A 16,188-nucleotide genomic window follows, 5' to 3' on the forward strand; every position below is an offset into this window, starting at 1 on the left:
CTGGATAGTTGGATCTTAGCTGTGCCTTTCCTTTCCCAATTCCTCTGCTGGTGTAGTTCTTGGTGAGAGAGCATGTTCCTGGCCTTTTAACAAGTCTTTCTCCTATGAACCAAGTTGCATGTTACTTTAAGGCAAAACTGACTTCATTCTGCTCCTGCAGTTCTGTGGCCCATCACAGAAATGGGAGCCTTGGTCAGTGCACAGACACTGCTGTGGTTCTGTCTTTCTTCTCCCCATTGTTCCACCACTCACTACTGTCAATTCAGGAATAGTGGGGTTCTTCATATGCTTTAACTGTGGGTGCAAGGCATCACTTTTTCATGCAAAAGTTTGATTTTTGCACCAGGATTGTGCACATGGTAGAGCGTGGAATTGCTGTGATCTGAACTTTCTCTCCTTTTGGTTGAAGCCTGGCCAGTGAAAAGTCACTCCTTTTCTTTTGGATTGTTTTGTTTCTGCTCTGGTTTTTTGGCTTTTTTTTTAGTTGCCTTCCACTTCCATCCAAGTTTCAGAAATACCAGTGTGTGGGATGTGATGCGGGAAAGGAAGATAAGTCTGCTGTAATGAAGTGTGTGCCTTTTCCATGACATGCTGGCTCTCATTTCATCTCCAGTCAGTTTTTACACGTTGGAAGTATCTGTAGTTTTTTGCATCTCCTTTTAGACACGATTTAACCAGAGGATATTTCAGTGTCTTAATACTGGACACTTCTAATCTTGCATCTTAAATTACTCTCATGCCTTAAGTCAATTTTGATTTTAAAAACCTGGTCACTGCTGAAATTTGCCTTCAGTTTGTTGCTTTCCTTGTCTCCATTACATACACGTCTTGTTCAACTTGAGTGCAGTCTTTGCCATTCTTGATATGCTGCTGGTGATCCTTTATCCCCTCTCCATGATGATGTGACGTTACCTATTTGGGATGTGAAAGGCTTCCTACCACGTTGTACGCTTTATGCAATGCAGTGACTTCTTAATTCCTGATGAAGATTTCTTTCCACACTGCTGCTTTCCACTTTTTATGTTCCTGGTATGCCTTTGTTTTTTTCCCTGGGTCTGTTTGTTTTCATTGTTTGTTTCTAATGTCTGTATTATTGTGTTTAATTTCTCTTCTTCAGCATTGAATTTACTGTTCAGGATAGATAAGTCATGGCTGTTTCTTGTTCATTCATGCCTGTCCTGAGAACACTGGATTTTTATAGTACAGTCCCTGTTCTGTTCTGGGACAAAGCGGGGAGGAGTGCAGCCTTGCTCTTCTCAGAACAGCTTGCTAATTCAGAGGCTGTGTGCTCCTTGAAGGAAGGGGGAGGAGAAGATGAAAAGAAGGGAAGCAGGAGATGTCAACTGGGGGAAATGGAGGAAATCCAAATACTTTTTCAGAAATGGAACTCGGTTGTCTTAGGTATGTCAGGCACAGTAGCTTCTGAAAATGTACTTAATTGCTGGCAGTAAATGAATGCACCCATGCTTAAAATCCATTTTTACATTTAAAGCAACTTGATTAAAGCAGGAAAACAAAAAAGAAAAGAGGGTAATATATTCTGCAGCATGAAATGTGCATGCTGTTTGCAGGATAGCTCCAGCACAGCTCACAGTGGTCCAGTAACAAGGGTTAGTGTCCTAGGGTGAGAGATGCAGTTTTAAATCCCTGTTCTAGCACGTGTGTGACTCTGTCCAAGTTCACCCTGGAAATCTTGATTCTTTTACATTTCTCATCTCCAAAAATAGAAATAAAATGCTTTCCTCAGTGGTGTTGGTGAGGCAAGGTGCATTAGAGAGAGAAAATGCTTCCATGCTGCTGCAGTGGGAGCAGGAGAAGGCTCCAGCCAAGTCAGCAGCATCTGTCTCAAACTGCCACTTAAGCTTTGCATGCAGATTAGTTCCCATCCTCAAGTACAGTAATTACACAGCTGACTTTTTAAAACTCTGCAGTATGCAGGTAAGAGCAAAGTCTTGTTTCAGATGAGATGCAGAACATCTGAAATGCCAGAAGCCTTAAAGATACTGTAAGACATTATTTGCAGGCCTAATAGGCATGTTTTATATTTCTGGTATGGCCAAGTTTACAATGGCGTAATTCCATGTTTTTGGAAGTCCTCTTGATGTTTTGGTAGGACTTGTTGGGAAGATCTAGTGGATCTGGGTAGTAGCAGGCTCTGTCAGAGGATGCTGTCTTGGTCAGTTTTCTGAGTGGTTGTGTGGGGCTGTTGCAGAATGAGAATCATTACTGTGTCCTAATTTTGAGGGATAGCAGCTACTGTCAATTGATACTCATTTTCATGAGAACTGCTACTGCTTCAGCATCTCTGAAAATCAATACATAAAATTACACTGTCTTGTGTTATGGGATTTCTCAAAATGAGAAGAGAACAAAGCTCTCTACTGGTGCTGCTTGGCCAAGTCAGAATTTCTTACTTGGCAAGGTGCTGGTAAAAGGGCCTTTTTTTTCCTCTTTTGGGGAGTTTGAAGTTGGGTTTGGGGAGGGTTTGCTTTGTTTTTTTGAGTTGCCATGGTCAGGTCCTGGTGGTTCCCTTCTAAACAGAAACATGGAAGTCCAGGTGTCACCATTAGATCACTAGCACTAATGATTTCATCACACTAGCTGCATTTACAGGATTTGTTTCACACTTTGGGCAATGCTTTTTTTATTCCCCTTGTATTTTTCTAGGCTTGTTGTCATGGTATCTGGCACTTCCCATTCAGATATTAAAATTGAGTGAGTGGTGTCTGTACGTCTGGTTCATTTTCCCTCTTATCCTCTCCCTGAGGGAGAGTTTTACGTGGGATGCAGCATGCCGGTTGTCAGGGGCTTCCTTTGGGGGATTTTTTTAATCACGTAGCAGCATCTCTGTTGGAGAAGGCCTGGTGTGAAGAAGCCCCTTCCACTTGGGCTGGAGTTTATTAAAACCTACGTGCATAGAGCTCCCGTGAGAGCTCATCGTGCAACTCATGACTCCCCAGAACCCCCAAAAATGCCTGTCTCCTGTGCAGTTGAGCTTTTATTTCAGTCTCTCTGGCATTGCTGGGATTAAGGCAGCAAGAAGAGCTTTCTCCCTGCAGATTGCCTGTGGGGAGGGCCCAGCCTTCGCTGTTTGGGGATCAGGGCTCTGGTGCCTTAGGGGAAGAATTTGCTTGAGGAAACTTATCCCATCAGAGCAAGTTTGTATCAGTCTATACACCTTTACAGGTGCTCTGGCTAGAGCTAGGCTTCAGCCTATGAAACACAGGTTTTCCCTGAGGTTTGGGTTTAAATTTGCTTGCTTTTCTGTTATGAAATTACAAATGTGCTTTTTAGATGGGGGAATCTGTTACAAGGGTATCCCACTGTGAGTCTGGAACATGGCATTCTTCTCTGGTAGGATCTGAGGAAGAAGTCATCTTCTGGTGCTCCAATTTTGCTGATTTCTGGTTTTAGCCAAGGGTAAGTCATGCTCCTTGATTTAAGATGCAGTGTAGCATCTTAGTCTATCTGGGGCTCTAGATTGGATTGCATTTAAATAGAGCTGACTTTTTCCTAATGTAGAAGGGGATCTTCTCAAAAGAGCTAACAAGGACACCTTGTTACACATGGTAGTTTGGAAGATACCCAAACAAAACTTGTACCCAGTCACCTTCCTGCAAAAGGCAAAACCCAGGCTATTTACTGCTCATCCTTCTCTCGTTTTTGCCTTGAGAGACTGCACTTTTTTCGTCGAGTTCTTGCAATAGTTCTATTGTAATAGGAAGAGGATGTTTTCTTGCTATTTAAGGACAACATTTATTAAATAAATCCTAGTTGGTACAAGTATAAGGAGTATTTATTCTAAGTAAGACACAGACTAAATGGATGCTGTGACAGAGGAGCTCTAAGCACAGAACAAGTTAACTTCATAGCTGGATTACAGGGAATTGTGACAGTGACAGCCTTAGCTTAATTGTTTGGTCCTAGGAGCATTGTGTGCAGAAGCAGCTTCCCTCCTGGTTTGCTTCTCCTGTGCCTGCAGTGTGCATGCCCGGGGTTGACAGCAGGTGCTTCTCCTTGATAAAGGGATGGAGGATGAATGAGACTGAGAGTACTAGTACAAAAAGGCATCAGACAAGGGGCAGGTTTTCAGCTGGTCTCGTGATCAGACCTTGTTTTCCCTTGATCTGAATTTTGTCTTCGTAGCTTACCACCTTTTTTTAGGTAAACAGCTCTATTTGTTATGAAGGGTTATAGAAACTGGAAGAAAAACAGGCAATTCACTTGACCCTTCTTGTACATTTTGAATGTATCTTTTCAAGGGTATTTCTTTTACCTTTTCTGAAAGCCTCTACTACAGAGCTTTTCATAAGAGCTGCAGTCATTCTTTCACCTTCCATTAATGTGTTTAAAATGCTTTTGAAATGGTTTGGAGGTGCTCATCGTTGTGTATCACTCTTGCTGCTTTCTTTGGTAGCCATCTGTAGGTGGTTTTTATTAGGAATATTCCTGATTTAAGAGAATCATTGGGAAAGGTTGAAGAGCATATTCAGGTCTTGGAGAAGTCACATGTGGCCAGCAGGTTAAGCTCAGCTGCTTCTATAGAGAAGCTTGACACAGGTGTTTTTTTCCCAAAACATTCACCAAGGTTGAAACAGGCAAAAATTGGAGCCAGGAGGCTTGTGAAATTCATGGCAAGCACTATTTTTTCTTTCAGTCCCAAACCAGAGTAACTGAAGGCTGTTACCATCTGACGTCTTTTTCCTGGCTAATGGGAGATGAGCTGTCAGACGTGGCCTACTTCCGAAGGCAGGGATGGTGTTGGAGGAGCATGGGCGCTTGGTGGCTTTCCTGGCACGGCTGCCAGGGAGGCAGCTTTAATTAGGTTTTACGTTTGGGCGGGGGACAACAAAACCACGATTTAAGGCAGTTAGCATTGTTGCTGTTCCTTTCTGTGCTTGTTTTCATGAGTGTTTATAGTGGGGATCATAATCCTTTAATGTGACTCTGCATTTCAAAGTGATGTATTTTCCAGAGGGGGAAAAAAAGGGATGTTTAAAGAACTTCCTTAATTTACCCAGTCACAGATGAGAAACTCAAAGTTGTGTTCTCCTGTATGTTGCTTTTAGAATAGTTTGCAGCAATAGGAAAGCTTCAAACTTCTCTGAGAATGTAGTTTTCTTCTACCTTCTGTGTGGAAATGGTTGCAGTAGGAGCTGTATGGAGAACAACCTGCAGGAACAGTGTATTTATACAGCTTCAGATTAGAAGGGACTGTTGAGCACTTAACTCACAAAAACCTTAACTGGGTTAATTCCTGCTCGATTTAAAGCATAGATTTCAGGAAAAAAAAGCCAAACTTTCAGAATTTCGAGCGGCAGAAGAGCTGGTAAAATGGTTGGTGGTAGGTAGTTAATGTGTTGCTGTCATTGTAAAGAAATAGAACAAATGCCTTCCCCAGGAAAGGACCATTTGCTTTGTTTCTAGTCTGGTTTCTCTTGTTTAAACCACCAAGTGATGGGCCTTGGGATGTGTAACTCCATGTTTTATCTGCTGGACGGACATTATATAAATAATTCGTCTGTACTTAAGATGACTACCAATGTAGCACTGTTAAGATTCAGCTTAACCTTTTTTAATCAGGTAGACAGATTGATCCCATCTTTCAGTTGAGTTTTTCAATCATACTCTCTTGTCATGGTACCATTACCAAAGGCATTGGTATCTTTCTTGAAGCAAGTTTTCCAGGGCTGGGCACAGCACTGACATCCAAGCATGCAGCCAGGTCACAAGAAGCTAGTTTTCTTTCCCTTGTCAAGTATGTGGCTTTTATGCCAGGAAAAAATTGTTTTAACCCTGTTGGCAGCATTGCAAGTTAGAAATGTATTTCATTATCCATCACCATGTATGGGAGTCCTTCATTTCCCATTTAGAAAGTATGCCACAGTTAGCATGACTTGTTGGGATGTTATCTTAGGTTTGTGCTCTCTAAATGTACAGTTTTTTGTAGTTTACTGAGGAGCTTAAATCGTTTTGCACCTTGGCTCTGTCCTCTTTGTTCGTATCCTTTCATCCTGTCTCTGCTGCAGTCGATCTTCAGGAGCAAGGAAGTGGGGTTTTTCCACTCGTCAATGGAAATAACCAGTTTAGGGCCAAGATCTGTTTCCTTAGAGAGACCCGTAGGAAAACATCTTTCTGCTGATTTCCTGTTCACAATTCCCAGTTAGAGATCTGTTGGCTGATTGTTTTTTTAATCCAGTTAATGTGTGCCATGTTAATTTTTAGTCAATTAATAAGCAGTACCAAATCAAGTGCTTTGTAGAAGACCAAGTATATCAATGCTATTAAATCAACAGTCTTAAAATGTAGAAGTCAAACTTGTAATCTCATCAAGAAGGATGTCAGTTTAGTTTGACAATCTATTTTCTGTAGACGTAATTTGATTGACATTGATTTTATTTTACCTCTCTAATTCTTTATTATTACAGTCCAGTATTGAATATTTTGTAATTTTACCTTGCTCAGAATTGGACCGATGGACCTGTAATTACTTGGGTCATCCAGTACTCTTGTTGAATTTCAGTGCAAAATTCTTTCAGGCTCCTGGAATTTGTTCAGTGTTGCAAAAATTACTGAAAATAACAAGAGAGCTGTTTGCCCCTTGTTTTGGAATCTCTTCTGTACAAGTAATCCAGATCATCTCATTTAAACACCTATAATTTTAGGAGCACCTGTTTAACATACACCTGGGTTGCTAGTTAGTACTTCAGAGCTTCTTCAGGTGTACATAACGCATCTGTGTTCTCTGCACTGTTACTATCTGCTGATGAGTCAGCACGGGTGTTGAGATCTTTTTTCCATAACCTAAAAAAAAAGCTTTAGTTATTCTGACCTTTACTGGCCAAAGACTTTCTGGGGTTTTTTTCCTGTAATTTTTCTCTTCTAATTTACGTTGCTTTCTATCTGTTTTCTCTTTCTCTTAATTTAAATACAGATTTAGTATAAGCAGACTGCCTTAAAAAGGAAGTAAAGGCAGGTACGGGTTTTTAACTGGCACTGCCTTCTTCATAGCTGCAGTTTTTTGGGTGTGTAGATAAATATTATAAACAGGGTATATTGTTTTTTCCATCTTCTTTCTCATGGCTGTTACCATCTTGGCGATTTTCAGCTCTAAAATGGAGCCTTTTAAAAGATGAAATGCGTACATTACTAGCTTGGGCTTGGCTTTGCATGGGATTTTTTAAAGACTCTCGAGTCCTTTAGCAATAACAGGGTTAAAATTTATCACTTTAGACCTATTCTTTCCCAGATCATATGAGATCCCCTATGTGCTTTCTGCAAGTTAGAGAAAGCATTCAGAAGGAGTGCTGCTAATAGTGATATATCAAGGTGTTGTTTTAGGATCATCTAGAAATATCTCTTGCCTGCCCTACTGAATCACAGCATGTGATGAACTATGTGATTCCAAATCACAGAAAATATTTACTATTTACAGTGCTGTTCCTGGGAGGTGTAGCATGGGAATGAACTTTAGTGCATGTGTGGGATCCCACTGAGAGGTCCAGCTGCTTGCTTCGTGCTGCCAGATTGCGTCCAAAGAAATGTTACCCTTTTTGAGCACATGCAGTAAGAGGTACATGATGGAAAAAAAATGTGGAAGTTCATACTGCTTCACTGTATTCTGTAGCAAATCCTTCTCTTTTTTCTCTACCATTAACAATTTTCAGTTACTTCATATCTAGAGTGTGTTTTGTCTGACATAAGGTGCCTTGCTCTGGAGAATAATTTGAAAATAATATTTTTAGCTGGATATATAACTTTTTTGTTTCTTAGCTGTAAATGTTTAGCATGCTAAAACTTTATGATGTCTGCCAGCAGTTGTAAATTGTTTCACAATTTTTTTTTTCTGGGTTTATTTTCTCTTCAGTTTTTGGAGATAGGTGAGAGGGTGTCTGTCTTCATTAAATCATGGTGTTTAGGGGAGATGCTTGAAAATCCAAAATGGGGGAGTGTCTGTCTTCATTAAATTATGGTGTTTAGGGGGGATGTTTGAAAATACAAAATAAACCAAACAAAATACACCCCTGCAGTGGCAAACTTCTTAACTGAAAGATTTTAATCTGTTCACCTTCACTGGTACAGAGCCGATCATATGGCATAAAGCAGCAACAGGAATTTGCTAATTGAAAGAACTGCACCCAGGTTTCAGTACACTGCAAGGGTGTGAGGTTTGAGGGTTTAAGATAAAAGGGTTGAGTTTTTTTGACTTAACAGATAGTCAGTGCTCAGAATGCTGAGTAAACCCACCCTGGCTGTTTTGTGAGTATATAAGCCAGCCAATAAAGCAATGTGATGGGAAATCACAACCATATACTTATAAGTAACAGACCTTAAATTCTATTACAAACTTTGTATATTTCATTGTGCTCAGGAGAATATACTAACAGAAGAAAATCACATGTCTGTGTACCTGTTATTCTAAGCAAAATTGTACACTGTTTTTCTTACAGCAGGTTCTGCAGTCATGTATGCAGGCAGCTTGGTTCTTGTTGGGTTTCCTTATGCTTCATGTTGGAAGATAACGTTTGTCAGTTGGTAGTGAGAATCAGATGCTATCTTTAACTTGAGTAAAAGTTACTGAAGAGCTCTCAGGGAAAGCAGTGAATGGTCTGAATTCTCGTTCTTTGCTTGTATTGACATGATCTCCCTTCAGTACAGCTTGTCTTGTCTTTGAGTTTATTCGTGGTCTCTTCCTTGCAGAAGTATTGACAGAGACTAGAATGCTCTGTGAGATATTATTTAAAATCTTTGTATATATTGTAGAGATTGGTCAGTCCATTGTGCCTTGAGAATAACAGTGGGCAAACATGGAAGGGTGTGTTTGGACAGACTGACATAAATCTCAGGGCCCTGCATCAGCAGATCCTGGTACCTGGTGTACTTCTGAAGGTCAAAAATGGTTAACAGGAAAAGCAGGGATATGTTATCTATGCCCTGATCCTTGACTCCTGTCCTCTGTAAAAAGAGGTTGGTTTTCTCAAGAATGGCCTTCTGCCCAACACTGGTTAGAATCAGATATATTAAGGATTTTGTGTTCAGAGGCACAGAGATCAGAGATGTAAAAAATGTCAGGTAGGCAAGAGGAGGAAGGCATGGCATGGAAAGTATCTTTGCAGTATTTCTGCTCCAGGCTTCATGCTCAGTCAGAATTCAGCTTGTTCTTGGTTAATGTCATGTAACTTGGATAAGAATTTTTTCAGTGAGATTTAATTCTCTCCAGAAAAGCTGGATATATTTTTATACCCTGTTTCTGAAGTTAAACTGATTGGATGGAGTTGCTCCCTGAATATATTGTAGGCAAACCCAGTCATTTTTTACCCTTATGCCTGCATGTGGACATTTTAGGCATGAACTGCTGCGTTTCCATGGATTTTTAAGGTTTTTCATTGCATAGTTAGCAGCTTCTAGTGCTTTGATCTGATCTCGTAAGACAGAAGCACTCCCTGTATTTGTGTTACAGCAAACGCTGTATTTTTGGTGGTGTCTGACTTTGAGAAACACACAGATGCTTTTTTGTAGTCCAGGAGACAAAGAAACAAAGCTTTGTGCTCGGGAGGCAGGAGCTGTGCCTCCGGGGTGCATCCAGGCCCTTGGTGTGCAGCTGCTTTCCCAACCTCCCCTCTCCTGGGGAGCATGACTGGGGTCGCCGCTTGCAGCTCCCACGGATGAAAATCCTCCCCAAGTGCTGCCGTCCTTCTTGCGAGGGTTTTTCACATCTTTTCTTTCTCCCTGCCTGTCAGCAGGAGCACTGGGATTCCCTGTGCTCAGTGCCAGGGGCAGGTCCCCTTTTCCCAGACATGCAGGAGGGCTGTAGGAGTGGGAGTGTGGCTGAAGCACAGCGACACTTGCCAGCCTGCTTGGGCTTGCTGCTTCTTGAAATCTGTCTGTATTTTTCTAAGTGTGTGCCTTTAAAAAAAAAACAAGAAAAAAAAACAACCCCTCATAGTTGTTGTTTTCCAAATGTGCAAAATAACTTCAGTAGGAGGCTTAAGGAGGAAGGGGTTTGGAAGCAGCTGTCTGTCACTTTGCATTGATAGAATTGATGCTCCAAAATTGATACTTGGAAACTGGGAGAAGGCACCTGATGGGTGGGGGATCCTTGAGGACCCACAGCCGTGTCCCTGTGCTGTGAGTGGGTATCTGACAGCACAGCCTTTCCAGCTCCCTGTTCTTTATCCCAGCTATTAACCAGGTCTCCTCTTTCTACTGCAAACCCAAACACAGATCTTGCTGCTAAAACAGAAGCTGTTGAAATGATTTTGGCTGCTGAAGTGGGCTCGTGCCACCCCATGCACAGCAGCCGTTGTTGTACTCTTTTGGTTCTGCTGTCATCTTGAATACATGGAGGAAAGCTTTAATGCTGTCTCTTACCCTGCTGCAATTTGATCCATCCTTTCTCTTCCTATTTACTGGCTGCTGCTCACTGAGCAATAAAACGAGATGTAAAGGTTGCTGTCTGTTTCTCAGCTGCTTGAAGGTTAGTGTTTAAACACTGTTTCCTAATTTTTTGCATTTTAAATGCTTATAAACTTGTTCATAAACAGTAGCAAATTACATGTATGTATGTGTTATTTTTTAAGAGGTGGCCTCATTACTGCTTTGGCAGGTCAGCCAGTTACCTTTATTAGGAACTTGGCACAAAATTATTACACAATTCTGTTGTCAAGCCTCATATACACACTCTTCAGTAAACTCCTGGGAAAGGCAGGATGGGGGATTGCTTTTTCTTCTTAAAGTAGCATCTTCAGGGCAGCAGTTTAAACATTTTGTTGGCTTCCACTGTATTAATGATATAATAAAATGGTGAAGAAGGGCATAGAGTACATAGGGGAAGGAAGGGATGGAATGAACAGTGTAAGAAAACTGTGTTCCCATTCTTGAAAGTGGTTCCTGTGCTTAAAAAAAACCTGAGTCCTTTTTTCTTTGTTTCTTGTGTCTCAACAGGGCAGAGTTTAGGGTATGGATTCGTTAACTATATTGATCCAAAGGATGCAGAGAAAGCCATTAACACTTTAAATGGACTCAGACTCCAGACCAAAACCATAAAGGTAAGACAAGACAAAACACTATTTGCTCAATTCAGGAAGTGGAGAAAGTAATTGAAATGGTTTCTGGCAATTTCATCACTATTTTAATCTCTATTACAAGGGGCACTTGGCTAATGAGCTTCTCCTTGGAGAGATGGGAGGACACACAAAAGATGAAATATCTCTTGTCTGAAATTGCTGCTGTTGTTAAAATGGGGGAAGTAGCAGGAAGCTCCTTCAAGTATTGCAGGCTTAAATGTAGAATAAGCCAGCTGTAGTGATCCTCTTATCTATAAACAGAGGTGAAGTACATGATGGTGAATTCGTAAGTTACACATATTCTTGTGTTTTAATAGGAAATACCTTGACATGGAGCTTGCTTTCTGTGACACTCATGTCATTAGCAGGTGTTGAAAGTACATTTCTTGCAAGTTAGAGTATGTCATTCACAAAAAAAAATTCCAATCCTTAGTTTGATTTATGCTTTTAAAAGCTAGAGGGATTAGAGATCCCACTGAAGTCTCTCATTTCATTGTTGTAATAGACCATTAGTTATTCAACAGCCTTCTTTAGTGGTCTCACAAGAAAAGCAAGTTTCTACACTGTCACATTTTTTTCCTGCATGGTTGATAAAGCTTTTCTGAAACAGCTTACTGAAGATTTCCACCTCCCAAATTCTGACAAACAAATACAGCTTAAGGACTATGAATCAAAAAAATTGAAGGGGAACAGACAGCAGATCTGATTCAAATTATCTGAACAGCTTTGATCATATTTGAATGCTGGGTTTTGATCTGGACCATTTTCTTAATTTTTCTTTTGTACTTTATTTGTATTTCAAAGCCAAAAAATACCAAAGAATACAAAACCAGAATTTCTACTTTTGAAAATACCGGTACAAATGCTGGTGATTTTGTATTTTGCAAAAAAGCTGCTGTATGGTTAATTCTTTAGTTGTACTTACCCATTCTCACTGAAAGCTTTTTTCCCAACTGGTGTTTCCTAAAGCAAAAATACTTGTTGGATTCCTGTGCATCTCTTAAGGGTTGTTTCATGCAGGATTAGCAAAGAGCAGCAGTTCTGAGCTGAGGGTTAGGAAAACAGTGGAGTAGCCGCATGGATTGCATGGAGGTTTTGAAAGTAGCCTTCTCTCTTAGACCTACCAGGTTACATCCCATAGATACGTATGTGGGCCATACATCAAAAAGCTTGCAGCATGATTTTATGGAGTTAAATAGAGAAACTTATAGTAATATGTAAGGTGAAGCAGCAAAATCTACCCTCTTATCTGCAGCTGCAGGTGGAAATGCATGCTTGGACTCAGCAGTTTCTTCTTAGTGAAAAGCTGAGCAGTAAGTTGTCCTCCAAATTGCTTTTAAAGACGTATTATCAGGAAAAATATTTTAGTAGTACCCTATCTTGAGTTTTTAATAAAACTCAGTAGAACTTAAAAATCTAATTCAGATTTTAATGCCACACTTGTTGAGTTCTGAACATGGTTCAGTGTTAGCAAAGGTGCTACATTTCTTGTCTTAAGAATCTGTGTTGCGTTGCCTCTGTTTTTTGGGAGCCAGAGCAGTATTATTGTATTCTTAATATTCCAAGGTTCCAGGAAATAGTCTAGAGGAAAGCCTCCAAAAGCTCCAACCCCCAACAATTAATACTTTACATTTCTCTCATATGTAAAATTAAACCATTATGCCTTCCTTTTAATAATGTGTAGTAAGTTTTTTGTTATCTGGGAAGTTCCCATGTTGAAACACCTTTGTGGGATGTTTTTCTTCAGATTTTCTTTTTAATTCAGTATTAATTTTATGAATACAAGTGGCTTGTTAGGTTTGGGTTTTACATGCTTATTAATAGCGAGCAGAGCTTTATAGAATATGTGATGTTTTGTTGGGCTCTTGAAAGCTGCTAAAATTTAATAATAAGCAGAGATTGACCTAACCTACATGCATGGGAGCTGCATAATTTCTTCAGTGATTGTGAAGATGTGTGTAGGCTTTTTCAAAAGTAAAATTGTTTTGAAGCAAGTGTTTGTGCAGTAGCATGAAACCAACCCAAGGAAGCTTGCTATTCAAATAGCCAAGCTTTGGACACGTGGACATGTAATAGGCAGTTTACAACCCAATTTATAATTGCAGAATCACGTGTTATTCTCACCCCCTTGGGGTTTTTGTGTGGTTTTAGCTATGATTTTGCTCTTAGAAGTCTCAGTAAATGGGGTCTGCTTCCCTGGTGATGGGGTCGGAGGTTTCTCAGTGTCCCTGCTGGCAGAGCCATGAGTTGTGTGCGCGGCTCCGGCTGTGCCCGTGTTGCCGGAGATGTCCCTGGTTTCCAAAGGGTTGCAAAGCTGTGAGAAAAGGTGCTCGGTGCTGCTGAAGGCTCCCAGCTTGCCTCTTGCCCCCACACACCCCTTTCCAGCATGTCACTGTGATTTGTTATAAGGTTGAAGTCTTTAAGTCAAGGAATTACTATATTTAATTATCAGAACTGATTACTTTAGGTAGGTGCCCTTTGCGGTTATTAAAAACGCACTTTCTGTGCATTAAAGCCTGTGTCAAAAGAACATGTAGAAAGGGATTAGGTGGCACATAGTTTTGTAGGCTAGAAAATACTTAATGAAATCATAGAAGAACGTGGAGCTAGAGGAGTTCTAAGCTTCACTTTATTCTGTTTTCTGCATGAGTGTGGTTGGTTTTAATGCCCCAGAATGAGTCTGTAATGTCCTGTTGATGGATAGGCTGAACCTTGGCCTCTGCCTGTGTACACTGGGTAGCTGCAGCCCTGCAGGTAGCATTTCCCTGGCTGCCTTTTGTTTGGAAGCTGTTCTGTTGGAAAGTTGAAATGAATAATCTGTGAAAGCCCTTTTGCAGGGGCAAATTGCTTCTGCTTGCCAAGGTCACCTTGGTCCTGTTGGCTGCATCCCATCTCCTTGCACACACAGTCATGGGCTCTTCTGTCCCTGCTCCTAGACTGAGCATGAGCTGACTCTGGGGGAGTCATGTTTGCACTCATTTTTTTGACCCCAAAAGGCTTAATTCCTGTTGGGGGAGAAAAAATTCATTTTGTACATGTCCCCAAATCCTGCCCTTTTCATTTCTGTCACATTTTTGTGGCAGCTTAATGTTCTCTCCCTTCTGATGCCTTGCAAAACAGCCAGGCAGTCGCAGGAGGAACTGCTTTTATAGCAGGATCAGCAAAACAGGCAGGCACAGCCTGCTCTCAGATGTGCAGACTAAAATAACTGAAGAAATGTTCTTTTTATTATTTCATTGTTACAATAAATAATCCCTCTTCACTGTAGCAGCTGAAATATTTATGTGCATTTTATTTAAGTCAATGTTGCCCTTTCAAGTCAAAGTCAAGAGGTGACTATTTACAGAATATCTGTTTGGGAAAAGCACTGAAGGAAGTGTTATGTGTTTGGTGGTAATAGGTTATACACGTTTTGTTCCTCCTCAGCTGATCATGGTGCATATTTTATTTGCACCATTTTGTAGCATCATCTTGTGAGGGAGAAAGGCTTCACTTTATTTTCACAGCTAAAGCTTGACATAATTGTACAAAACGGCTTAGAATGAGGGAAGATAGTGTGTTGGAAGAAATAGATATTCCAGAAATTGAATCTATTTTTAGAAATTAAATTTGCCCATCCATAAAAGCATATGAAAGGTCAGTGCTGCTGTTGAAGATTGCCTGGCAATTCAGTTGCATCAAATACCAGAAGGAAAATAAGATGTGTGATGCATGGGGTACAGATTGTTTAAACTGTGCTGCTTTGCCCTGAAAAAAGGACAGCGTCTGGAAGGATGTGAAGGAAGCACTTTACAATTTATATGGGGATTCAGGTGACCTGGCTTCATGTTGGGGGACGATGGAACAAGGGCAGAACTGAGTTCTGTAAGGAAGTTTGAAATCTAAAACAAGCCAATGACCCCCTGAAGTGCTGTCTTATGTCCCCGTCTCCTTCCTTTTCTCTATTGCCTGAGAAATAGGTTTGTTTCTTCCTTCCCTGGCAGGAGCAGGTTGCGTGCTGTGACACTGCTGGAGCAAGGGAGAAGTCTCCAGTGAGGGGAGAAGGAATCTGGGTTTTCTGAGCCCTTGATGCCGTCCAGTTTTTAAATCCATCAAATCTATCAGATGATAAAATACCAAATAGATAGGATCATTCCTTGGTGTTCAGAGGCATTCTCTTAACTATTGAAGTTAAATTAATAACCTGGAATATAGTTACTGTTATTTTAACACTTCCTGTTGTTTTATCAAAATGCTCTTTTCTGTTGTACTCTCCTGTTTTGGTCAGGAGGACTGGATGGTCCTCTTTTAAAATACAGTGAATAGGGCTGTGGGATAAAGTATTCCTGTGTTTTCTGGAAACAAAGTAGTAGTAACATCAGTGCTCAAAGAATCTTGCTGTTTATCTTGTTTCCTCTGGCATTTTTCAAAATGCCAGATATTTCTACAAAGCTCAGGCTCTCAATCTGTCCATGTTAATTCTTGTAATTGTCTGCAGAACTGCAAACCCTCCTGTCACTGTAGGGTAACCAAATAACAGCAACCTCAGACTTCTCCATCCTACAAAGTCATTTGTCACAAAGATTGCCTGTGAGTCGTGCTTGGGGGTGGAGGAAGCACCAGGCAAGGGAGGAGAAGAAAAGCTGCAGCAGCAAGTGATGGGGAGGAGATCTGCAGCCTCTGTGCCCCATCTCAAACCACTCGGGAGGGATGGGACAAGAGCAGAGATTAAACCCAACAATTTGAGCTGCAACCAGAAATCACTGTCTTGCTGACAGTTGTGATAGCAGAGCTCTGTTGCTGGGTCCCCTTGGTGCTGTGCTTTGAGATCTGTGTTCCATTTGTGTTCTCCCATAGCCTCCCTGATGGCTACCTGCCAGCCAGCTGGCCAGCCACCACCTGCAGCTTATCCCAGTGAAGAAATGGGATGTTGTATGGGGAGGGTGTATGGAGCAGTCTGGGGATACCCTGGTTTGTGGGGGAGCTGGCTAAAGAACACAGAACTTAGGTGTTTTGTGAGGGAAAGGAGACCAGACAGTCTGGGGGGTGGAAGATACCAGGAAGCTCTGAGCATGTTGGACTCTGTTGCAGGGGGGATTGTGTTTTTAAAGTCCCCCCAAGTGTGCAGTTGTGTTGGGCACCA

The 16,188-nt window shown here is 41.1% G+C and overlaps 1 protein-coding gene across 7 annotated transcripts in view; it reads left to right on the forward strand.

Annotated features, from left to right (window-relative positions):
- Positions 1-16,188, forward strand: part of ELAVL4 (ELAV like RNA binding protein 4) — a 65,564-nt gene that overhangs the window by 34,160 nt on the left and 15,216 nt on the right. For all 7 annotated transcript variants that reach the window (XM_051625369.1, XM_051625367.1, XM_051625368.1 and 4 more), the window contains exon 3: positions 10,945-11,048. In XM_051625369.1, coding sequence (XP_051481329.1) covers positions 10,945-11,048 — 104 coding nt within the window. The remainder of the gene's footprint in view (positions 1-10,944; positions 11,049-16,188) is intronic.

Source organism: Apus apus, chromosome 7 (genome assembly GCF_020740795.1).
Source record: "Apus apus isolate bApuApu2 chromosome 7, bApuApu2.pri.cur, whole genome shotgun sequence".
NCBI classification, from domain to species: domain Eukaryota; kingdom Metazoa; phylum Chordata; class Aves; order Apodiformes; family Apodidae; genus Apus; species Apus apus.